General features: G+C 42.7%; 1 protein-coding gene across 4 annotated transcripts in view; it reads left to right on the top strand.

Annotated features, from left to right (window-relative positions):
- LOC147724956 (uncharacterized) overlaps positions 1 to 26374 on the top strand; it is a 235710-nt gene that overhangs the window by 169320 nt on the left and 40016 nt on the right. For all 4 annotated transcript variants that reach the window (XM_086966449.1, XM_086966448.1, XM_086966450.1 and 1 more), the window contains 3 exons: positions 1932 to 2003; positions 8404 to 8541; positions 10912 to 10992. In XM_086966449.1, coding sequence (XP_086822575.1) covers positions 1932 to 2003; positions 8404 to 8541; positions 10912 to 10992 — 291 coding nt within the window. The remainder of the gene's footprint in view (positions 1 to 1931; positions 2004 to 8403; positions 8542 to 10911; positions 10993 to 26374) is intronic.

A 26374-nucleotide genomic window follows, 5' to 3' on the forward strand; every position in this document is an offset into this window, starting at 1 on the left:
TTTAAACTTCATTTAAAACATATTCCTACCTGAAGTAAAAGGAATATTTTTAATATGCATTAATAATATTTAATTAAAAGTACTTTATTTATATTTTAATAACATTTATTGTTACATTATTTTTAAATGCAAACACGTTACTAATATATTCTATAATTATTTTAAAATCTGTAATATTTTTATAAATTATTTTAAACATTAAATTATAATAATTTATATTTTTAACTAGTTAAAATAAATTAATTTAATTTAACAATACTTCTTAAGGGGTTTTATTTTAAGTTCCTAACTTGGCTTTGCGAATAACCTAGCATATATTAAATTATCTGAATAAAACATGTGAGCATAGATATAGGCATTTAAGGCATAATATATTTTTTAAGAGTCTAAAAATAGTTAGGTAAGAGATCTGTAAGTCCAGCATCTCCTTTTAATATCTGTTTACTCAGGGTACCTATCTGCTCTATCACCTAATACATCAATATTTTAAAATAGTAGCACTTTGCTAGACATTGAAGTTTTTTTAATCTTCCACTAAAGTGGTTGTAAGTATATTTTTAGAGGTACACAAAGGTATTTACAGACAAATCTCATATTTACAATGAATTGATGTGTGTGTCAACTTTAGATAAACCCTCTGAAGGATGTGGCATCACAGCTACCATAGTGACTATTACTTTGGTTACTGTTGCTTTGTGCCAATGAGTGAGTATTCTAGATCTCAGGGATAACAGTTACAGACAAGGCATAGTGGTGAAGAGATGTACCTGCTTGCTCTGAATAAATCTACTTTAATTTATCAAGTCTGACTGGAGCATCTTTACAAAGGAGTTGATGTTTGAACATCTGTTTTGATTCTTTTTAGTCATTAGTTACAGCTCACTTACTGAATGTGCAGCAATAGGCATCCCAATATTACTTTACTGTGAGTTAACTATTAAGACATTCTATAACACCTATAAAACTATTTATTTTCCATAAAAATATTGTTCTGCATACCTTAAAAAAGACTGATTTCAAGGTTGTTTAAAACATATCTTAACATAAGTAACCTAAAGCAATGAGAACAACACAGTGAACACTGTCAACTGTCACAGACTTGTAAGAATTTAAACATCTAATAAAAACAAATGGAAAAGAATATAAATGGGGTTGATTTATTTCAGTAAGCTGTATGAGGAAAAATTAAAAAAAACATTTTCATGTACCTATGAACAGGGAGGTGAAGGATTCTAAAGCTGTCTTCCCCTGCATCATGACCCCATGGCAGGCACATTCTGTGAGCTTAGTGAGCATTCTAGCACTTTATTAGAACATGGAAATGTTGGGAGCTCAAATGAAGACAATGGAGTGCTCCTGGTTAGTAGAAGCATGGAACTCCAACATTCCAAAGTTGTCCTTCACAGCTGTTGCTGTGAACAAAGGCCTCAGGAGCAAACATCCCCTGAACTCATGAGGCCTTTGTTTTATTTGGTAGAACATTCTGGCCTCTAGTGGCGAAATGTTCTAATGACCTTGTAGCTCTTTATTGGAACTCTCAGAGCTCATTAACAGCTTTTATAGGAAGAAGTGACAGTGATGTTTAGTTTATTGCTGTAATGATGCTAGTAATCAGGCACTAATTATTTATCATCTCAGTAGATATCAACTAGTTATGGGCCTATTAATTACAGGATTTTTTTGGTGGTGCACAACCAGATTCCTGATTTACAGTCACATTTATTACACGCTTGTGCATGCTTATTAGGAGGAATACCCATTCATGAAGTGCTGATTTATCACATGGTCTACCTCTCGCTTAGTGTTCTCTCTAGTCGTGGACAGTGTCATTGCCTAAGATGGCGTCTATAGAGCTGTTCCCTAATGTCAAGTATCTGTCTCCTGTACCAGGATCACGTTGTCAAAATGTTCCTGTCTTATCTTTTCAACAGAATATTCATCACCAACAGTCTACAATAACGTTACCGGATCCTTCCCAGGATATCCAAATTATACAACAACAGGTAATTTATTATTCTACATGTGGTAGAACTGTATTGCAAAGGCAAACATTTGCAGTGGGTTATGCGTTGTGAGTACCTGGGATGGCACTGTGTGGCAGGCCTTGAAAGGTGGGAAGCCTCCGAGCAGCTCTTACGGTAAAAATATATTGTCAGTGTCTTAAACAGAACCATTTGTAAAAGATAATTCATGGTTTTGTTTTTGCCATTAAACTGTGTGCTAGGCCCGTCTCGTGTGTGTGCACACCCTTGTTTTGACTGCCATGTATTAAGATCTAAGATCAATTTTTATCTAACGTATGACGAATATTGGCGTCTATTGCCTGTGGTTGTGGCTGGCCTCTGACTTCTCAGCCCTGCTCCCCCTTTGGGAGTCTTCTACTATTCCCTTCAGCATTTCACTCTGGCTGATCTGACCTAAATTCTCCATCCCTTAAAGCTGTATCTCAGGCAATGCTATTGTCCTGTGCTCCATTCTCAAAATCTTGTCCCTGTAACTCTGACTCCCTTCTTCATTATCATCACCACCTCTTTTATAACACACACTTCACTGTTTGTGACTCAGGCCTTCAGCTCCTAGCCACTGTTTTGGTACCATTTACTCCTGGATGGCAGAAGTCTATTTACGACTAACACTAATTGCGATTCTCCTATTAACATGCCTAAAGAATCTAGATTTCATTAAAGACACGGAGGCTCACATTATGCAATGACTTTTCATTGCAGATCCAAGCCAGTCGCATCACAATACAAAGGTTCCAATAGGAACACTGAGATAAAGTAAGACACAAGACATAGTAACCATCAGCCTCTTTTAAATCAGGTGAAAAAAGATGCAGTAGATTCCAGAAGATTCGAAGTAAACGACAACCGAGATTGAAGAAGACAACCAGTCGGCTTCACGGTGATGAAACATCCAAAGTAGCTTAAGTAGAAGGATTACCTGAAAGAAAGGAGACAATGAAAATTGTATCCTAAATAAAAAGGTAGACATAAACAAACAAATCCTGAAAAAATGAATTGAACAACCATAAATAACATTTCAATATAATTATAAAATACATTATATTCAAGTGACATCCAGAATATTAATATTAATATTATTATTATATAATAAATATTCAACTGATATCCAGAACCAAACAGGGAACGGGATGGGCGGGATAATGTGAGCCTCCGTGTCTTTAATGAAATCTAGATTCTCTAGCAATGTTAATAGGAGAATCGCAATTTCATTACAAGAACGGAGGCTACATTATGCATGTTGGTAGTCCTGTAAAACTACATTAGACATGTGTTCAATAGGTTTACGATAATGTCTTGCAAAGGTATTAGCGTTAGACCAGTCAGCAGCCTTAAGGAAATCATCCAACTTACCTCCGGACCAAAGAGACTTACTTGCCATGGCACCGCTAAGAGAATGAGCTTGAAATTTGGATATATCAATACCAGCTAAGGACATAGCAGATTTAACCCATCTTGCAATCGAGGTGGAGGAAATAGCTTTATGAGGTTTAACAAAGGAAATCAGAAGCTGATTCTCATTAAGGGGACAAAGGTTAGACATTGTCACATCATAAGCTTTCATACATTCAACTACACAAAGTTTCGGACAAGGGTCGAAACGAGGATAGAAAATTGAATCAGACATGGTCTTGGTTCTTCTATAGAGTTCAAATGTAACACCAAATAAATTATATGACCTATGAGAGATCTCCAGAGCCTTAACATCAGAAACTCTACGACAGGAGATAAGGCAAAGAAGAGTAGCGAGTTTAATAAATAGAAACTTTCTGTTCAGAAACAAATTATCCGTCCAGGAAGAGAAGAGATCTAGTAATAAATTTACATCCCAGAGTATATCATATTTCGGCTTGGGGGGTCTTTTTAGACAAATACTGTTCATAACTCTAGAAACAATCACATTTTTACCGATCGATTTGCCGTTAACGAGAATATAACCCGCAGAGATTGCCGATCTATAACAATTGATTGATCTATAAGACAGACCTTTGTCAAAAAGATCAGCCAGAAAATTCACTACATCAATGATAGGTGCCTGTATGGGATCCAAATCCCTCTCCATGCACCAACGAAACCAAGATTTCCAGATATTATTGTATCTGTAGTGAGTTCCAGGCGCCCATGACTCTCTGAGGAGAGTAGAAGCTGATGACGAAAGTACTGAGACTTCGTTGGATCTCCTGACTCTCTTCAAGCAAGAAGGTTCAAACTCCCGGATAGGGTTCTTAGGTGAGGAGCTCCGTTTACGTCCGTTAGGAGATCTTTCAGGGAAGGTATCAGAAAGGGATTTTCGAAAGTTAGTTCCAGAACAGTGGGGAACCACGCTTGTGACGGCCAGAAGGGAGTTATCAGAACTAGAGAGCAACGGTCTTGCCTGACTTTCTGCAAGACTCTCTGGATCATTGCGAGTGGGGGAAAGGCATAAGCATTGATCCCTGACCAGGGTTGGAGAAATGCGTTCACTGCCTCTGCGCCGGGATCTGGCATCCAGCTGAAGTACCGCTCTAGTTGAGAGGTGAGACGGCTCGCAAATAGGTCTATTTCGAATGGACCCCAAAGGGAATTTAATGAGTCAAAGACAGCGACGTTGAGTTTCCAATCGCTGTAGTCCGAAAGGAATCTGGAATTCCAATCGACAGAAACGTTCGATTTCCCTGGGTAGTATTCTGCTCTGAGGGCAATTTTATGTTCTAAACAGAACATCCAGAGTTTGCTTGCCAGGTTGGAAAGGTCAGCAGATTTCGTACCTCCCAACCGGTTGATGTAGGCCACAGCCGAGACATTGTCAACTTCCCAAAGCAAGAAAGGATTCAACAAAAAACAAGTTACCTCTCTTTTTTAGCCTAAAAAAACTTAAAACACCCATTTTTTGTTCACGATTTTTTCCATGACGTTCCCATCCCCAGGTCCGGCTTCAGGGCAGTGCGACCGCACAGGTCGCTGACCTAGGGAGCGGGGCACTGACCTCAGGTGGAGCGCTGTGTTTAGCAATGACTTACGATTTAAAAACATTTGCTGCAGAGTTCCTAGTCCAGTTTTCAGCATTAAAATATCATGATAACTCTTGTGATTAAAGTTCCTGCTAGGGAGAGAGAGATCTGAGCTTTGTTTAGTGGCCGTTTTGACTCACCATAAAGTAGTGCAGAGGTTAAAATGCCTGCTGCAGATCACAGTTCTGAATTTTATGTGGATAGCTGAGTGGGTTACTGCTTTTGTCACAGAGATATTTTTGTTACTGTAGTTCATAAGATACAATACTAATATAGAACAGTGACTGTTACGAATTTTTATCAAAGAGCTGCATGCAAACGGCATAAAATAGGTTAGGACATTCGTTTTTTTTCCCCAGTCTTACATTACCTGTTCCTAAAAAGAGTTTGTTTCGGTAGATATACATTCTTATTAGTAAAGCCTCCCTTTACCAGTGCTTTGAAACAAATGAAATGTATGTGACAGAGGGGCTATGAAGAGATGAGGGGCACCTTTGCCCGGTGGTCGTAAGGGAGTTTGGGTTGAGCCAAAAATAATTATCGCACTGGGCGCCAACAGCATCAAAGCAGGTGCTGCCCATCCCATTCTACCTGCCACCCTTCATTGCCCTTCTACCAGCGTGATTTTCTGCACCCACAATCCAATATCATTACTGTGCAATATCTCCATATCAAAGGCCATGCACAATGTACACACAGCTTCTAGGCACTATTAAAACACAGTAATGAGTGAAGCCAACATATCTGATTGAGATTTATAGGACCCTGGTTAAGTGTGAACCGGAAATCCGTTACGCTTGCGGATTTTGCGGATTTTGGGGAAATCCACAATCCGCGAATTTTGCGGATTTCCCGCAAAATCCGCAAAAAAAAATCTGCGAACGTAACGGGTTCAAAAGTTGAACCCCCACTCATGCAACTATTTTACAATGGCGCCAGCAAGCTGCCAACGCCGTTGTAAAATAGTTACAAAGTTAGCTTGCACAGGAACCACTAGATAAAACGAAGCAGGTGCTGCTTTATTTTATCTAAGTGCTTCCTGTGCAAGCTAACTTTGTAACTATTTTACAACGGCGCTGGCAGCTTGCTGGCGCCATTGTAAAATAGTTACAGCTCACACAGGACTCAAGGGACCCCTGCGCCCTTCGGGACGATTGCATAGTAACACACACATTTACGCTCGAACTAGTTGATGCTCAAATTCAGTGACTCATTCATTAGCCCAAAAACAATCGTGAGCGTCGTCGAGGCTGGACAGGTGTGCCTTCTTCCCAAATCTACCGTGGAAAATCAGCTGTGATGCTGGATAGGCTTTGCATCCTTGACTTTCACGAGCGCAATACCTGTGCTGTTCCTGTCACCAGGAGCTTCTTTCTCTTCATCTGCTGAACTGATCTTTCTCTGACCTTTTATTCACACAAGACGGGTCACATACCCTACTGGGCACATTGTGTTCGCACGGGTTTCTGCAAGTTTGCGAGGGTTTTGTACAATTTCGCAATTTGCAGAAACCCGTGCAAACATTAAAAAAAAAAAAAATCTGCAAATTCGCGGGAATTCGCGGATTTTGCGGATCGCGAGATTCGCAAAATTCGCCCATACTTAACCCTGGTTCACAATGCTTGACCTACCATGTGTCCTGTAGGGTAACAGTTGGCGATAGGTTAAGTGTAACCACACATATTTGTTCTTTAATTGTGCTTGCTTGTACATTTTTCATATATCTTTACACACCCTACTCCTCACAGTTCACCGATATTGCTGATATGGGCAGGGGCAGTGTTATTAGGGACCCAGGTGTCCTGATGAAGGCCATGACTCTGAAAAGTGTTTCAGTAAAGAGCTTCCATCATCACTAGCCCATTCAGATAAGTAAGCTGCTTGGTCTGAATGAGGAACAGACCCTATGATGAAGCATGCCTCCACTGGTGGGTGAGGGCCTTTTGTTCTATACGCTGACATAACGTCTAGTTTAGTGTGGCTTCTTTCTACCGTTTATCTTTCCATAAGGTCCTTCGTACCTTATGTTTGCTAATGACCAGTGGCGGCGGCCACATACAAAAAGTGGTGTGGTGGGGGAAGCACGGGAGGGGATGCGGGGAAAGGGGGGATGGAGGACTGTCTATAATAATAATAATAATAATAAATACAAAAAAGTTAAACTTACCTGCTGCTGGCCACCTCCCGCTGTGCGCCTCTTCGCTGGAACTTCCTTGTCCCAGCACACAGACTCCCTGTCAACCCCCGCAAAATTGACCTGAGCAGGCTGGAAAGACACACTGCTCAGGTCAGGGAGTCTGTGGGGTTTCTCTAACCCGGCTGTTCAATACAGCCTGGTTAGAGAAACCTAAGTGCTCATGCGTGTTTCGGTCGGCCGGGGACGGCCGGCCAAACACACATGAGCACTTAATTAGTGCATGTAGCACTCCTCATTCTCCTTCCCATGCCTCGGCCCGCCCCTCCCTGCACATATTGGTTGATCCGGCGGCTTAAAAATAAAACAATAATGAAACATTGTTTTATTTTTTTGCTGCAGAATCTGAACCAGTTAGGCGACGCTCCTCCGCCAATGCCATCTTACTGAAATACTATTGCCTTGGTGTGCCTCCTCAATGTACGGAAGGGAGTATTGTGGGACCTTAATGTCCTAGACAGTATATCGAGGGACAAAGTATCGAAATTGGAATATAGATTTTCTATACCTAACTCCACATATATCTACATTGGTGGTATATATATATATACAGATATATATACATATATCTTGAGGATACATCTTTTTAGAGTTGAGAATAGTAAACTATACTTCTCCATATGCACCCTGCTTTCGATTTCTTCTGTCCCACGATAGTTTGTCTATGATATTATGATACCTCGCTTTTCTTATGCCTGATATTCCGTGGTACAATCTATTGTTTCCGATGGACGAATGAGGCTTTAGGGAGGGATTCCGACACAGACGTTAAATCCCCCATGACCATAGTGAGGCCTCCTTCATGAGGGTCTCCCAGCTCTTTCTCTGTGTCCTCCTCTCAGGCTCCCCTGCTCATGCTGTGGCCCTCTGAAGTGCACCGTACCACCTACTGACCCCAAAAATCCTGGATGGGTGAAAGAAGGGTGTGTGACAGTGGAGCAGTTGAGATGGCTTCCTTCCATGACTTATGCAGTCGCCACCGCTTTGCGCTGCTCGAGGACACCTCGGGGACCAAGGTCCCATAAAATATTGATGTGAAGGCGTTTGATGGTTGCAAAGATCAGGAACAGGCCTGAGGGAGTCAAGCATTTACAGAACGAGACACAGATGGTTTGCTGGATTGTAATTTGGGGTGAGACATTTCTTCAGGCCTTTGGTGGTGATAAGGTGTTATGCTCTCTGGCGCCCTCTGCAGGTCGCTGCGGCGCAGAACCCCTGCTTTGTTGCCCAGCAAGAGACGACAGCTGCAGACGAACAAACTGTTTCTGTGATGAATACTGCAACCGGCCTACCCCAGACTGCTGCCAGGATTACTTTGATGCTTGCCACGGAGGTAAGGACTATTGACGTAGCTTGGTCAGTAAGACTGGGGGGGGGAAGGGGTGTAAGCTTCAAATTTCCCAAACATCACTTTGGCATGTCTTGTTAAAATACATTATGAGAAGCAGGACACAAGGGTAGTTTAAGAGGCAGTAGAAAGAGAGTACGGATTGCTAGGGGTACTTTAAACACAGTAGTGTTAAGGCAGAGTTGAGAGAGAGAGTGAGAGTGTTGGGGTTTTTGTCAGTGTGGGCATGAAACAATCCAGGGTAAAATCCGATAGATACCACACCAAGTTCGACTGAAAGCACATGTACCGAACTATTTACTACAGAATACATTTTTAGAGTGGTGCAACACCCCAAGCACTGCCCCTGAAGCTATGTCCCTGCTAAGGACCAGTACATAATATCAGATGGGATGCAGACAGAATAAATGAGCTGCAGGAACCACCTATGTCCATTTTAAAATGAGTAGAAAGATTACCCCATTTCAGTCTGTTTTTTTAATACTTGCCTGATTTTCTTGAAATGTGTTAACTAGGCAATGCATAATTTCCAGGTTTCTGTAAGGGCAGATAATATGCAGTAGATTGGGCATTGCCAAAAGTGGAAATAGACACAACTTTGACATTGCACAATATTTATTGCGGAAAAGGACCATTGTGGAGTTGTGGGAACATTTTGGAAATTGGCCAACCTGTGCTTGTCATAGACATTTTAAAGTGTAAGCAAAGTGGGCAATTCCCTATGCCGACATCTCTATCTCAACCTTTGACATATTTCAAACCACTGCATAACCTGTCTACTGGTAGGTGCCCACCCTGGGACAGGCGGTTCGCGGTGCGCTACGGGTGATACACAGACCTTCTGCCCTGATGAAGGTGACACAGAGATAATCAGCACATGCTAGTCAGCCATAGCTTACAGGTTGTAGCTTGTATTGTTGTGTTTTATCCATGCATCTAATCACCATATAAATAAAGCTTTGATGGACCCTTGGACACATGTTTAACTTTGAATTTGTGACTAGTCTAACACTGTGATGGCACAAGGAAAAGGGGATTACTGCTCAGAATCTGAGATTTGTGGACATACGTGGAGTCAAATGAACTGATGGGAAAGAAATACAATAAACAGTGAATATGTTGTTTCATTTTTCTTCGATGAAGTAATTGATTTGAATCATGTTGCTTATATTGATCACTTGATGAGTTATCATTAAAGAGACCTAAAAAAACTTTAAGTCCGAAACGTCGACATTCTTTCACCAGGAGGGATATAAAAGAATCTATGGATTTATTCTTCTGCAAATGTATTATGTATATATAATTATCTTAGGAGATTTCCCTACAGTGAAGTTTGTCCCCAGATTGTATTATTGCACTATGAGCATAGTATCGAACAGAAGAGGTGGTTTTCTGTAGATTTTAGAAGTCAGCTTGCTGGGTTATTAGTGATAATGAAAACATTCTATTATTATTTTTTTGTATAGATCCTGTATGCTCTAATAAACACAATTTGCACTTCATATGGTGAAGTTTTGCACTATATCTATGAATATATTTTTAGAAATATAAGTAAACTGTGTTCTGTGGTGGAAGACCATACTAAACCGTTATGTCTGAAAGGCTATTTCATATAAGCAGGATAGTAACTTGAAATTATTTTTATGCACATGTACTCGGTTTCCTTACGAAATTAGACGCACTTTATGGCGAAGTTTTGCAGGTCGCATGTACACTTTAGAAAAAATCCAAGATAAAGAGTTGGTGAGAGGTTGGTGGTTGTCTTGTTTTCTTACAGAGTAGTATTTCTTACTTGATAGCATCATATTGGTATTTCGTAAAGTCTCAAAACTTAAGACTGTTTGATTTTGTTTTTTTATCTTTTGATTCTTTTATTGTTTACATTCAAAATTAATTAGGAATATTTTATATCAACTGCAATGTAAATGTAATGGTTTTAATTACCAATGCATAAATAAACGTACTTACTTACTTACCTTCTGTTTTTTAACTTTTTATCTTGCTGATATTTGAGATTGTTGAAGTAAGTTGAAATACAAATATTGTTCTATATATGGTGACAAATCAATCACTTAAAATGTGGGTCTTGTAGGTCAGACGAACAAGTCCCATGTGTTTAAGATCTGCCTCTCCGCGGTCGTGTGTCTGTGATTACAGATTTTGAATTAGAGCACATGCTTTGATTTAATATGTGGGTATCTCAATAAATAAAACCATGTTGTCCAATCCAACATATTCAGGGAATACCAATGAGGCCTTTGCCGGGCAATCCCAGTTATTAATGACAGAAAGTTCTTCAATTCCACTGTCTCTAATTTTATAGATATATTAACATGCATCTTCTTTTAAAAACAGGACAGATTGTACCATACTACAGTGGAACTGGACCACCAACAGTTGACACCTTTACAGGAAGCACGGTTGTTCCAACACCAGGTACATTTTCAACTTACATTTCTGAGACATTAACTCTTTTAGGTTCCCAATGCACACAAATCTGGATTCATAACCCGGATTCTCATCTGAGTGGTGGAAAGTAGTGCTTAGAAGCCAGTGCTTGGGTGGACACTGCTCTTCCACCTTCTCTGGGTCACGGGAGGCCCAGAAGATAATGTGGTAATGGCAGATGACAGCCACCGTCTCCCAACCACCCTTAGCTGTTCACATTCTTTGGGTCAACAGTGAACTGAAAGAGATGTTGGAATGGTGGATGATAGCCCACCGTCTCTCAACCACTTTTTAAGTGCAAAATGGCTGACAGACAGCGCTCTATGAGCAAGAAGTAGATCACAAAGCGGTGGTGTAGGATAAACAACAAGCACTGTCAAAGCATCCTGTCAGTGCAGCTCTCCGGGTCCAGGTGCAGAAACATTGTAAGTAAACAAGCATTGGGAAAGCCAATAGGTCTGGCCTTTTGGAACTATTGACTTTGCCAATGTTTCTGCACCTGGACCCGGAGAGCTGCACTGACAGGATGCTTTGACAGTGCTTGTTGTTTATCCATGCCGCACAGCATCGCTGATGCTGTGCAGCATGGATAATAAACATATCCGGCTGCATCATTTTGTAGGACAGGGTAGCAAGCACGCATGCATCTAGGAGAGGTGTGGCGCAGGTGGAGAGTGTGTCGATAGCCGCCAGGGTAGCTGACTTCAGAACATGGGGCTCACGGTACGATCCGCGGCTCCGGCAGCAGCTCAGCCCAGCAACATGTGACTCTGGGCAATAGCTCACTTAATTTCCACAACGGCCCCCAGCGCCTTGAGACCCGTAGGGGTGAGTAGTTTGTGCTTTACAAATACCGGATTTACACGTTATTTATCTACGATATTATGCGAAAGTTTCTTTTCTTTCTGCGCACCAAGTTGGATCAGTAAAGAAATACAAAAGTATCAGGAGTAGGTGGGGAATAGAATGCAGGAGGAGAGAAAAAGTGCAGGTGGCAGCAGCAGTATCATGGAAGGCAGGGAAATAATAATAGTCGTGCGGGGTGTGTGTGGGAGAAGCAACATATAGGGTGTGAGTGGGGGAAGCAACATATAGGGTGTGAGTGGGGGAAGCAACAAAGAGAGTGTGTAGAGAGTAGCATACTGAGACAAAGAAACATGGGGGGGAAGTAGAAGCAAACAAACAAGGGTTCTCAACTTGGAATTAAAGCACACGAGAGATCGGCTAGAAGATTGTAGCTGTATAAAAGTGAAACGTACATAAGGGCGGCTCGAAGGACAAAATTGGGGTAAATGCAATTTTTATAATGTTATGAAAGAAAATAAGGATGAGAGAAGTGAAATATACACTCACTAGAAACAATGCAAGTACTCTTATAAAATGCTTAAGAATAGTGTAGTTTATGTTTTTTTATATTATGGCAGTGTTAACAGTGAGAAATAAAGTATGCACATAGGAAAGACCCTAGATCAAATAATTGAAAACTGATAGTACAAGGGAGGATAAGTGGAAGGGCTAATCTGTATAAAACTGTCAACACACTTTAAGCAAAAAGTTGTTGAAAATAGAACTTTTTTGATGTTCTGAAAAGAAATATGCTGAAAGGAGTGGGAAAACACAGACAACAGGGTAAACACATGAATTGGAGTGCTTTTAGAAAAAGCAAAAAAAGTTCCCAAAATGCAGACACTTGTGAAAGGATAAAAAGAGCCAATCAGAGAGGTGGTAAAAAGGCTTTGCTCAGTGGAAGTGAAAGGATAAAGAGAGTCAATTAGAGAGGTGATAAACAGACTGTGCTCAGCGAAGTGAAAGGATAAAAATAGCCAATCAGAGGGGTGGTAAACAGGCTATGCTCAGCGGAAGGGCAAAAGACTATGGCCCAGATGTGCATAGATTCAGATTCACGATTACCTAGTAGTACATTTTTGCAATACGCTGTGAAGTAATCGCAAACAGCTACGTACTACAGTGTATTTTACACTATTTGAAATTCCTAATGGGTTTACAATGGACCTACCTCATTAATATTCATGAGGTAGGTCACAAATTGCGACCCCTAGGGAATCACAAAAACCAAATGGATGGTGGCCTGCTGGGGACAGCTGACCACTATGTCTGTGATTGCTTTTAAATAAAGTAATGTTTTGTTAAATGGGGCCAGTTTTCCTTGAAGGAAAATGGGATTTGTAAAAAAAAATTAAAACTGCCTGCTCTTAAAAAAAAAAAATAATTTTGCAACCATTCACAAAGGGGAAGGGGTCCAATGAGGGCCCCTTCCCATTTGCGAATGGGTTACCACAAAATTGAATTAGGTGGTAAAATGCAAATGTTTTGCAACAGCTTTTTGGATGCATAGCATTTGTACATACCACTGTGAGTCTGGCTTGACACTGCCCTTGATTTCTCTGTCCAGGCTACTAAGACTGCTGCCACTTGCTTCGGACTAATGAGGATGCTCCGGCGGGTGCTCCCTCTGCTCCCTTTCCAGGCGAGGAGGATCATGGTCCAGGCCCTCATTCTCTCTCGCCTGGATTACGGGAACGCTCTCTATCTGGGAGCACCGGCTTCGGTCCTTCAGAGGCTCCAGGTCACACAAAACAGTGCGGCCCGCCTATTGTTCAATCTGTCCCGTCGGCAGTCGGCGAGGAAGGCCCTGAAGGACCTTCATTGGCTCCCAATGGCTGCCAGAGTGCAGTTCAAAGCTCTGTGCATTATGCACAAATCCTTCCACCGTGTAGGCCCAGCGATTCTGCACCCTCTGGTTATGCCTTATGTTCCAACACGCCCCCTTCGGTCTGGTACCCTGCAGCTGGCCACCTCCTCTAAAATTAACAAAGCCCGTTGGGGTGGCCGCTCTTTTTCTCATTCGGCGACCAGACTCTGGAATGCCCTCCCCTTTGCCATCCGGGGTAACAGCAACCTCCTCTCGTTCAGAAAGGCCCTAAAAACGCATTTGTTTGCTAAATCTCTCTGATCTGCCCCGAGCCTGCGCTAAAACCATTTTATCTTCAAGCGCTGCGAGGCCCCAGGGCGGTTATGCGCTATACAAATGCAATTTTTCATTTCATTTCATTTCATTAGGATGGGATGCCCTTAACATGCCCCTTCCTAATACTGAATCGCTAACCCATTTTGTGATTCGGTAATAGGTTACCAAATCGCAAAATAGGGGTTTGTTCATAGTAAAATGCTTAATTTTTTGTCCCAACCATCCCAATTCTGCTAATTGGGCTGTTTGCAACAAAAAGAAAACTATGTATATGTGGCCCTTGATGGACGTGTTAAAACAAATAAAACCATTGATAAAAAGAAAGAACAAAAAGTGAGAAAACAAAATGCCAATGGAAACCAATGGGCATGTCCCCAATACGTCTTCAGCAATTAGACTGCTGCAATGTCTGGCACGCTTCAACCTACAAACCAAACACAGTTCACATTCTGTGTTCCTTGGTGAACACACCAGCAGTGAAGAGGAAGTCAGTGTGAGCCTCTATTCAAGAGTAAATAAATATAACACATCCCTGTGCACAGACTAATAAAAACTGTTAAAGAAACAAGCATAACCTGTCGAAGTTCGCAGAAAGGATTTTAATGAATTGTCTGGTCATAGAGAGTTAGTTTTTTCTTTAGTTTCTCATGCCCTACAGATCTTGAGTAGACAGTCTGTAAACAATCAAAAAGAGTGTGCTTGTGGGTACAAGTGAGTGCAAGTCGGAAGTGACGAGGAGCTCGGAGCATGGAGCGTATGGAGGCATGGAAGCAGGAAGCAGGCATGGGAGTGAGCAATGAGTAGTGTTCCCGTAGGCCTCAAAATCGGCGCAACCTCACTTGGAACCTGTAGTCCATAGGTCACAGCCTCCCTACCAGCACAGTGTCCACCCTGCTTCTCCTTGGACCAGGTAGGTGGGGAGGTAAGGTGTGGGCAGGTAGGCAGCAATAACGTAGGCTAGAGCAGTGGCTCTGCCTGATCTTGCAGAGGCAGCTGGCATTAGGACAATGTGGTTTGCTAGTCAGTGTGACCGCTTCAGTCCACCATCCTGTCTGCCCTGTCACATTTTGCCACACCTTGTTATGCCTTTTCACCGTCTCCTGTGGCATCTGTCTGTGACCCTCACTCGCTTCTTCTTTTGGCAGGCCTCCCCACCCCGTGTCTTTTAGGCGCAGCCTGGGGTTGGTTTGAGGCCGAGTCCGGTCGGCAGCACTTGCGATTGAGGGGGCAGTAAGAAGTGTCTGTGACCTGGTGCCTTGGCGCTGCGGCAATGCACCAGTGATGCTAATCTACCCAGTCCAAGTCCCACCTGCCTACAATACATTTTTCTCTCCCAACGCATTTGGCCACCCCTCTAACCAGCAGGCCTGCCACGACAGGCAGAGGACCCACCAAGGTGGCACTTACGTCAACAGGCAGGCCCAACTGTGCCCCATTGGGTCAAAGTCAGAGTCAAGGGCAGCTGGGCACTCATTATATCTCTGCCTGTAAGGCGCAAATCAGCACTAATGTGCATTAGAAGAAAAAGAATCCTGCCACAGGTGGTCTATAGTGAAGATAAAACTACACCCTAAGCGAAATGTTGTTTTGCAGTATAGCTACACTAAGTGACAACCAAACCCGATGAGATACGGAAGATTAAGGAAAGAAGCAACACAAAATCACAAGAGGCTGAACAAAGAGACCATTAAGGCATCCACGGATCTGGGCGTGGCACCACTATCTCCAACTTCTTTGCAATACTCCCCAATTACTGGGTACTCAGTCCCTTTAATTTAGCATTCAGAGCAGGAACTTCACCCCTTAGATACTCTAATAGAGGCAGAAACATCCATTTCACATGTTCAATCAAAAGCTGGAAAGTAGAACGTGTTCCAGTCAAAGTCCAGGCTAAGATTGATGAGCAGACTGATAAGCAGGGCATCTGTCCTCACCTTCATAGCTCTCTTAAAGTGGGGAATATTCTAAGCCAGTAAGTTTCAGGTTACGATCAACCTCCAAGTTGGGTGATGAAATCAATTACCAGTTATCCTCTGCACAGCCCAACAAGGAATTTAAGTCCTCTCCAATCACCATCTCAAGCGACAAGTCTCCTTTTAACCCAAGGCCTTCCCTGCAACAGGAAACTAACCCACATAGTAACAATACCGAACCATTCGGAAACAAAAACACTGTCAGCCATCAAGCAGCACAGTGGACTAGGATCCCATCAGGAAACATACAATTATTATCTCCTACAGTGTCCCCACCTTTGATTAATCATGTCCACCCCAAAACCAAGCTTGGAAATCCCAGTGACTGCTCCTTCTGGATTTATTCTTACTGAAGGCAGATTTTAACATGCTCGCTGACACACACGTAAAGCATGACCCGGCCGTGACAGAGCCCACCGCCTCTGCCGCCGGCCTCAAATCTTGCAAACTCTGCAATCTACAGTATCAGCATTAAACTATCATTCAGACAAACTTGATTTACAAGTTTACTCTTAAACACACTTACATTATATACAGCAGGGATCAATAACAAATTGGAAGGCCTTAACAGCTTAATTAAAAAAGCTCAATCTAAAGACAACATGGTACAATCTGTATGTTGTTGCTCTCTAATAATTGACAGTCTGGCTTCACTTTCTCAGTTTCTATCAACAGTCCTGAAAGAAATCAGGAAATGATGCTGTTTAGGCTGATTTTTCATTGCTGCCTGTGCTAGTGCTAACTTGCAGCACGAGTACCGTGACGTACATATTTTCTGCCCCTGTTGGTGGAACTTTGAAGAATCTTTTGGATTATTTATGTAACCACGCAAGTTTTCCCCCATTCCTACTTTTTTCCTGATCATGAGGCAAAAATGACAAAAGGTCCAAAGATTGTCAGTTTAGGTTATTTCTTTATCTTCCATGTCAAATCTGTCCTTCCCGCTTCCCTCTCCTTACTTTGTTTCTAATGAGGATCAGCCCAATCCAAGATGGTGATGCAACGCTGCCTCCTGCACTGATGTATGCTGCTGATGATCATGGCTGAAACTACTAAGATGTAGCTCCCACATTATTTGGATAAATCACATTCAAGGTCTCGGCTACAAAAGTGATGAAATAAGCCCAACCCAAGTGTGTGAGCTCATATCTCAGTGACTATTTTACCACCTGCGTTCAAAAGCAAGATAGGTCTCTAAGATGGCCACATATTCTTAGGAATTGTGTGTATGTCAGAATATCATTATCAGAAATATGGTCACATTGGTGTAGATTTTCCCTTATTGACTTTTTTGGAGCTATATTTAAGACACAGTCTTTATGTCAGGTGATATTTGGTCAGGATATTCTGGTACCGTACCCGTTCTTATGCTATATAATGATGCTGGTCTGTGCCCTTCTGACAGCTATCACCTCTCTTTGCTGGACACCGCAGCATGCAGGAAAAGGTTTCTAGTTTTTTATGGCATCAGAGCCAGTGGCTAAATTCAATGGAAGAAAGAAATAGTCCCTGACAAGTCGGCCACTGCTCTCAGAGATCAGAGTCTAGCATGAAAGTTTTGCTAGATCTGCATCCTCCTGGCAAAGTTTATTGTAATCAATATGATATTAGGCAAATACATCCTGGTGTATAGGTGGGCCTCAGCCAGGCCTACCAGTGCTAGGGGTTCGCCCTTCTCTGCACACAAGTTCTCTGACCAGTAAATAGAAGTTGGCATGGAAACTGAAATGTCAAAAAAGATATTTATGAAACCTCATGAGGTGGAACCACATTCACACAGCACCCTTCGATAGAGTATGAAGTAGCACATGGAGTAGAAGAACTATGGGGCTTTTATACCCACACAGGGGCTCAAAAGAAGGCGGTAGAAGCACACATAGGAGAGTTACATACATAAATGGTCATACAGAAATGCACATTCAACAAAGAAGGAGGAGCTAACAGTTGCCGACTTCAATAGAAACAACCTGACAGTAACAGACCTAAACAGGTGCATGGGCAGCTACAGACTCCTCTGTGCATGTTCAGAGTAGAAGAAGCTAAGTATAGCCAATTAATTGAGCAAGGCACAAGGGCAAAGACAGAGAAGAAGGAAAGAGCACATGGCAAGCACATGGCTGACAAAATGGCTGCCGGAAACCAGATGGCTTCAGCTAAATGCTAACATCGATATCTGCCAAATTACCACAGACGACCCTTTTAACATTAGCTGAAGACATTCACCTTCTAGAGGAGTCTAAATATATGTCATGTACATCGATTTGCAATAATTGATCAATTTGTTTGTCTAATATGTGCTGGGCATTCATTTGTGCAACATTACATTTCGCAGGTCTACAGGCAGGTGTACAGGCAGTGATACAGATGTAGCAAAGCATTGGACCACATTGTATACGTAGGCAGCATTTCAGCAGAATTGCAAACAGTATGCACAAGACTGTTGACAGTTTCCAGCCCCAGGTAACAAGTAGTGTCCAAAACCAGCTGACAAACGTCCATGTGCCAGTATCGGGGTGGATTTCAGCATCAATTTTATGCAATTTGGGGATTGCATCAAAAACTGAAGGGGCATGATCTGGTATGTATATACAGCAGCTGCTTCCGATGATGCGACATTCACCACCTCGATCAGCCAAAACCTCATCTAGAACCATACGGTTTTGGAGCGCCACAATCCTCGCAATTTGCAGTTCCTCTGTGATGTCTGGTTGGTCACAGCTTCGACAACATGAGTCAATCGTCTGATTTTCCTGCTGTTCAAGGCAGCACCAACAAAGAAGAACAGTCCCAAATTGAAATCAACATATTGCTGTAGTGTAGTGTCAGTCTGGTCCACCTCATCACTTATAGTTCTTTTGTATCTGTTTTTAGAAATGTCATTGAACAATCCATAGTCCTTGTGGTATGATGCAGGTGGCAGAAAAACAGGAGGTAGCAAAAAGGACACATAGCAGACTCCCTGCCACCCAACAGGTAGATGGTAGTATCCCTTGTTCCCTCAGGTGAAATACGTATTATGAGAAGACGTGAAGCTACTATTGTTACTACCCTCAATGGTCAACACCTGAGTGCATTTGCTTCTTCCTACTGGAATTTTCGCAACACTGCTCACACACAAATCTGCACCGGCTCTAGTGACAGCTATTACAAATGACCCATTACCCTTATTAGTTTGTGTATTTGGGTAAACATGTGTAGAATATTTCGGATGCTTAGGCCAAATTCTTTGAAGATAAAGTCAGAGCCATTTTCACCACTTTCTCCCCTGACCCTTCTCCCACTTCCACTCTGCAATCTATCACCGATAATGCCCCAGCCTTTCTAGCCTTTGAAGCCACCACGCAAGAACTCATCCAACCCTTGATCGCCCGAACCAAATCAGGTTCACCTTTTGATCGTTGCCCTCCTGGCATTCTTAACCTCATCCCTGAATCCATCGCCCCGTCTCTATCCACCATCTGTAATGCAATGTTCACAACTGGCATCTACCCTTCTGTCTGGAAGGAAGCTATCATTAAACCTCTTCTAAAAAAAGCCTACCCTAGACCCTCTCCTTCCTGCCAGTTACAGGCCCATCGCATGTCTCCCGTTCCCTGCTAAGATTTTTGAAAAAATCATGAACATTCAGCTGTCAACCTATACACATGATAATAACCTGCTGGACGACACCCAGTTTGGGTTGGGGGCCATGGAACAGAGACTGTGCTCCTAAAAGCAGCGGACGAGATAAGGTCCACAATGGATAACGGAGCCTCTGCGATTCTGATACTTTTAGATCTCTCCGCAGCCTTCGACACGGTCGATCATGTTACTTTGATCGACCGTGTCGCGGCCATAGGAATAAAAGACAAAGCTAAAGATCTTCTTGCTTCATTTTTGTCTAACCGCCCGCAAACAGTGAAATTAGGCAACTACATCTCTCAGACCTTCTCTCTGCCTTGTGGAGTACCGCAGGGATCCTCGCTAAGCCCGACACTTTTCAACATTTATGTGTCTGACTTGGCGAGGGTCATAAAATCCTACGGAATCTCCCTCACTACATACGCTGACGACACCCAACTGGTGTTGTCCGTATACAACGATGGCACTTCTGTGGCAGCTAACTTCCAAAATGGAATGAAGGCAATAAGCTCCTGGATGTCATCCAATTGTCTTAAACTGAATTCTGATAAGACAGAAGTGATGACATTCGGGAGACTGCAACCTACTTGGTCCCCGCAATGGTGGCCACCTCAGATGGGACAACCTCCTGAACCAGTGGCCAAGGTACAAAACCTAGGTGTCATCTTCGATAACAAGATGTCCTTCCAGCAGCATGCTAATTCGGTGGTTTCCTCTTCCTTCCACATTTTAAAAAGGATCAAAAAGTTAATCCCTTACCTACCTCCATCCGCAGGCAAAACCTTAGTCAGCACATTAGTCTTCTCCAAAACAGACTACTGTAATGCCTTGCTACTAAACGCACAACAAAAGGTCCTCAACAAATTGCAGACAGTGCAAAATGCAGCAGCCAGGACCCTGTTATCTATCCCTAAATTTGCATCTATCTCCCCTTACATCCAACAGTTGCACTGGCTGCCGGTGAGGAGCCGGATCAAATTCAAAGCTTTATGCATAGCATATAAAGCTAACCACAACCAAGGCCCTCTGTTTTTAAGACAAGCCTTCTGCCCGCTCGAACACCCAAGAACATTACGTTCATCATCAGCTCACCTACTAAGAGTCCCTCGAACAAGAAGAGCAAATTGGGGCGACAAACGCTTCTCTGTCGCAACAGCCAAATTATGGAACACGCTCCCCCTCCACATCAAATCTGCTCCGACTTTGCTCAATTTCAGAAAGAAACTAAAAACTTGCTTGTTCCCAGCCTAAATCTCCCCTATCCACTTGAGAGTTCTGCAACTATAGTGCCGAGACACCCATGGGTATTTGCGCGCTCTAAAAATCGCTCAAAATAAATAAAATAAATAAATAGAAGCATTTCCTGGTTGGTACTCCTCTCACTCCCATTTAGTCCCTGTAGCTTGTGGAATACCTTCTTCATCAGGATAACACACTTTGTTAAGGTAGTAATTCAGTCTCCCTACATCCATATCAGTAATATCTGGAGAAGCAAACCAGGCTTTACAAGAGCCATTATGGGAAAAGAGAAGAGGAATGAAAGGTGTTCCTGCCTTTTTCTGATGAACTGGCATCATTCCACATACCTAACAGTTAGTAATGTTCGTAGCATTGTGCGTGTGGTGCAACATCTGGATGGACGTATTGTTCAGATAGGATTGTCTATGCTTCTGCTCATGGTAGGGGAGAGTAAAATAGTGGTGTTGAATGGGTCCTGAAGTAGTGGCAGACAGAACTTGTCGAGCAGGAGCCACTTACTCTACAACTTTTTCGACAAGGAAGTTTCTTTCCGGGGTCACAGTTGATATCAGGATAGACCAGGGATTGTGTGGTCTGGGAGGACTTCTGCAGGTTCTTCAGTTGATATGATTTAGCCTTTCCCCATATCCAGGATGTCTCGATGGTCGATCAAGGCAGCAGGTTCCACCAGGGTAGATGGCACCTTCTTGCAGTGGTTAGAATGCACCCAGTTCCTCATGTTCGTCACTCAAACTGCAGTTCTCGTCGCAAGGAGTACTTGCTCTGGGCCGCGCTACCTGGGCTCCGAACTGCTCGACCTCTGGAAGTATCGGACCATTATATGGTCCTCTCGCCGGAGTCAAGTACTCTCACCTGCAGACCTGTCAGGAAGAGCTTCTCGAACCTGTTGATGAATAGAAATCAAGCTGTCAGTAAACTGTGATAGGTAGTCACTCATCAAAACACATGGTACATCATGTATGGGGCGTGGCTTAGGAATTCCCCAAATATTCATAGGTCTTCCAAATACCACCTCATATGATGTTAGACCAGATCGTGAATGTGGCACTGATCTAATGGACAACAAGGCCAAAGGTAATGCATCAAGCCATTTCAAGGATGTGGAAGCCTGTATTTTAGCTAACTTCAACTTGAGAAAGCATTGTATCTCTCCACTAGCCCGGCTGATTGTGAATGGAAGGCAGCATGAAACTTCAGCTTAATCCCTAATCCTTTCAGGACATATTCAGCTACTTGCCCAATAAATAAAATGGGGTCTGTTATCACTCCATAAAAGTTTGCAAACACTGAATCTGGGGAAGAATTCTGTCAGTAGCACCTTTGCTGTAGTAAGAGCTGTATTATCCTTCGTAGGGTATGCCTCTATCCACTTACGGAAGGCACATACCACTACTAGAACACAATTCAGATTGTTACATCGTTCAAGTTGGATGTAATCCATTTGTAAAACTTCAAAAGGTGCAGTTGGTGTAGCAAACCCTCCTGTAGGAGTATGTGTCCCTTTACCAGGATTGTACTGGAGACAAATCAAGCAGGACTGTGTGAACAATTTCGTTATCGAGGTAGCTCCAACATGTGCTGGCCCATGTGCCATATGAATCATAGGTTGTAAATAGGCTGTAGGCAGCTTCCGCCTAGTCATGTCTTTCTTTCGCCAACAGCCCTCATCATCCAATGTTCCCTCTATAGACCATTGCTCAAGGTCTTCAGCAGAGGCAGATCTCTGCATGTCTAGCACTTCCTGCCTAACATCATGCCAACGTTCACTTGAGACTTCACTATGCACATGAATGTGGTGCTTCGCTGCATCGCAGTTTCACTGGCTGTGTGAACTGCGAAGGCATTGCCTTGTCCTATTTTATCGGTCACTTTCTTGTGTGCACTACATTTAACAATTGCTATTTTCTTCGGGTATGTCAAAGCAGTCAGAAGATTATGCACCAATTCTCCATGCATTATCTGCATCCCGTTGGATTTAAGAAAGCCTCTTTCCTTCCAGAGTAACCCAAAATCCCGAGCCACTCCAAAAGCATAGCAGCTATCTGTATAAATGTTCACAAATAAGTCAGTACTAAGTTCACATGCTCGTGTCAAAGCTATTAGCTCAGCTGCCTGAGCTGACTTCTGTGGGATACAAGCTGTCTCAACTACCGTCTGAAGTGTTGTAATTTCATAGACAACTGATGTTGTGCCATCTGGTAATTTTAAACAAGACCCATCAATCCACAGTTCCCCTCAACATTTGAGAGGGGCGTGTCTTGCAAATCGACACAACCCTTTGTCTGTTCCTCAGTAAGGAATATACAATCATGAGGCTCCTGTGACTGAGACTGAGTCACTGGGTATGGCAACAAAGTAGCTGCATTCAGAGTTGAACATCTTTTCGAAGTAATATGAGGGGCCAAAAGTGTCAATTCGTATCCTTTCAACCTAGCACTAGTTAAATGCTGTCTTTTGGTTTGGTTCAGGAGGGCATTAACTGCATGGGGTACTAACACTAACAGTCTATGTGACAAGACTATCCCTTCACTCTGACGTATAGACACAGCTGCTGCTGCGACAGAATGGAAACACCCAGGCAACGCAAGAGCAACTGGATTGAGAACAGCTAAAAAATATGCACAAGGATGTTGCTTGTCACCGTGTGTCTGTACTAAAACTGAGAGTGCGCACCCATATCTCTCGTGTACATAGAGTATAAAAGTCTTAGTATAATCTGGAGTGCCTAACACTGGTGCAGAACAAAGAGCTTGACACAACTGATGGAAAGCATTCTGACATTCGTTCGTCCATGGAAGGGACATTGGAGTGTCTTTAGTCAGAAGAGCGAACAAGGGTTTAACAATGTATGAGAAGCCTGAAATCCATTGCCTACAAAAAGAAGTAAGACCAATGAATGCACGGGCATCTTTCCGAGTACGAGGCACTGGTGTATCTAAAATAGCTTGAATGCGATCTGGTGTAAGTGCACTTCCCTCCATAGACAGGAGGTGACCTAAATAGGTAACATTCTGTCTACAATATTGCAATTTCTTCCGTAAAAATATTATGATGGTGTGATGCAAGGAAGGAAAGCAATGACAGTGTTCCGTCTTCACACTGTACAGGCGTATCAGCTCCCAACAAGATGTCATCAACATATTGTATGAGAGCCACTCCAGTCGGTACAGGGAAAGATTCAAGCTGTCTTTTCAATGCTTGGTTGTAAATACTAGGACTCTCTGTATACCCTTGGGGAACTCTACAGAATCTAAATGATCGGTTATTCAAAGTGAAACCGAACAAATATCGGCTATCAGGATGAATAGTGATTGAGAAGAAAGCATTCTTCAAATCAATTACAGTGAAGGTAGTAGCAGTCGGAGGAACCAAAGTAAGAAGTGTTTTGATGTCAGAGACTACCGGGTATTGTGGCACCAAAATCTTGTTAACCTCTCGTAAATCAATGATAAACCTGTAGACTTTAGTATCAGTATCTTCATTCAAAATAGGAAGGATAGGGCTATTGCCAATATTGTAAGGGACTTCTTCCACAACCCCAACTTCAATCAGATCATGAACAGTGCGTACAAGTGCCTCTTCACCTTTTCGAGAAAATTTGTATTGAGGCAATCGTGGCAATGAAGCTTCCTCCTTGACATGAATGTGCACTGGTGGAATAACCGTTTGCCCCACATCAGTGTCTGAAGTAGCCCACAAAGTACTAGGAACTGAGGCCAATACAACATCCTCCCTAATAAGACAGGACTTCTCAACCACCGGATAGTTATCATTCAAAATAACACATACTCCTTCTGGGGAACAGCGTATCGTAGCCCTAAAATACTTGAGCATAATAAGACCCACAATATTGTCCGGTGTGTTAGGAGAAAGCAAAAATGGACATGGGGCAGTACATTTATCAACATAAAATGCAAGTGGTTGTGACAGTGGGCTAAGGGAAGGTGTCCCATCAAAACCTATTGATGTAATGGTTAGGCCAGACAGGGGATCCCTTGGAACCAATTGTTTAGACTAGGTGCTGCGAGTAGCTCCTGTATCAACCAGAAACCAATCAGTAGAACCCAAAACATGTGCTTTGACATAGGGACCCTTCTGATTGACTGGGACTTCAGCTGATTCCTTGCCCCTTCCTAGGCATTCCTATGCATAAGCAGAGTCGTTCACATATGAATTCAAATAATAAGATATTTGGTATTGGTTATGTCTATCAAATATAATTGAAGAATTCGGAGGACGCCCAACAGTCTCAAATCTAGCACGATCATTCATACCTCCCCTATGTCCTGGATTTCCCGGGCGGCCTCTCATTTTTCCCCGACCATGCTGATTCTGCTGAGTGTCCGAACGAGGACATTCAAAAGCCTGATATCCAATCTACCTGCAGTAAGCGCACTGATCAGTGACAAAGTAGTTCAGGAAAAATAGGGTGTACCTGGGCGATAAATTGCATGTCCGCCTCACCCACTATATCCGTAAGATGGATCATAAACCTGAGCAATCATAACCTTTGTTTTCAGCTCCTTATTCTTTTTATCCTCATTGCCCTCAGCTTCTAATTCCTGACGTTCATAATACTGGGCCACAGTCAAAAGTGAGATTAGGGAAGACATAGCCAATGTACGTTCGCTGGCCTTTAGGCGACTAGCTATTCCTGGCAACATGTTCGCAACAAATTTTTCGACAAACAGATGCCTGTTTCATCTGTCAATGACTGGCCACTAAAGTCGTGGAATGCTTCCTCAAAACGTGTGAAAAAGTTAGAGACCGATTCATCTGCCTTTTGCTTGCAGGATGCTAACACAGTCCAATCTATCTTTTTAGGAGGAATGAGAGTTTTCAGTTTTAACTAGTATAGCTTTAGGAATATCTAAAATGTCTTGCTGAGGTTTCTGTGTGCGTTTCTTTTCCGCATAAACCCATTCTAATTCCTTCCAAACATCCCCAAAAGTTGTACGATCATCAACTTTACGAGTAGATCTCCACATATCAGAGGGTTAAAATAAGCCCAAAAAACAGAACAATATCTGATAAAGTCATGGTTCAAGAACTAATGGCTCCTTCAACGTCTTCATAAAAAGCGTCCGGATTTTTCCGCGGGTCAAGCAGAGCAGCTTTAAGAGCCATGACATCTGCTCTACTCCAAGGAGTATAAACCCAATTATAAATAAAATAACCCTTCGCGTCCACAAAATTTTTATTATCATCTGTTTCCGTACCCCTAGGAGGGACAAACAAAGTCACGCCCTCCCACATGGGTCTCTCGTGAACTACAACAGTCTTACCTGTCTCTGAAGCGTCGGCGTGCGGCATGGTGGACTGAAGTGTTTGTGCAGCTGCAGCAGCTGCCTTTTTTCTCCTCTCCCAAACGGAATGCATCACCTCGCAGTTTAACCACACGTCTAATTAAGTTAGCCACCTGAGGGAGAAGAAAAAGACCGTCACGCAATTGCTTGTAATCATTTGCTATATTAGCAGGCTCTAACTCTGTGGAATGCTTCCTAAACCGTTCAATTACTTCTATGGC

Source organism: Lissotriton vulgaris, chromosome 4_1 (genome assembly GCF_964263255.1).
Source record: "Lissotriton vulgaris chromosome 4_1, aLisVul1.2, whole genome shotgun sequence".
Lineage (NCBI taxonomy): Eukaryota > Metazoa > Chordata > Amphibia > Caudata > Salamandridae > Lissotriton > Lissotriton vulgaris.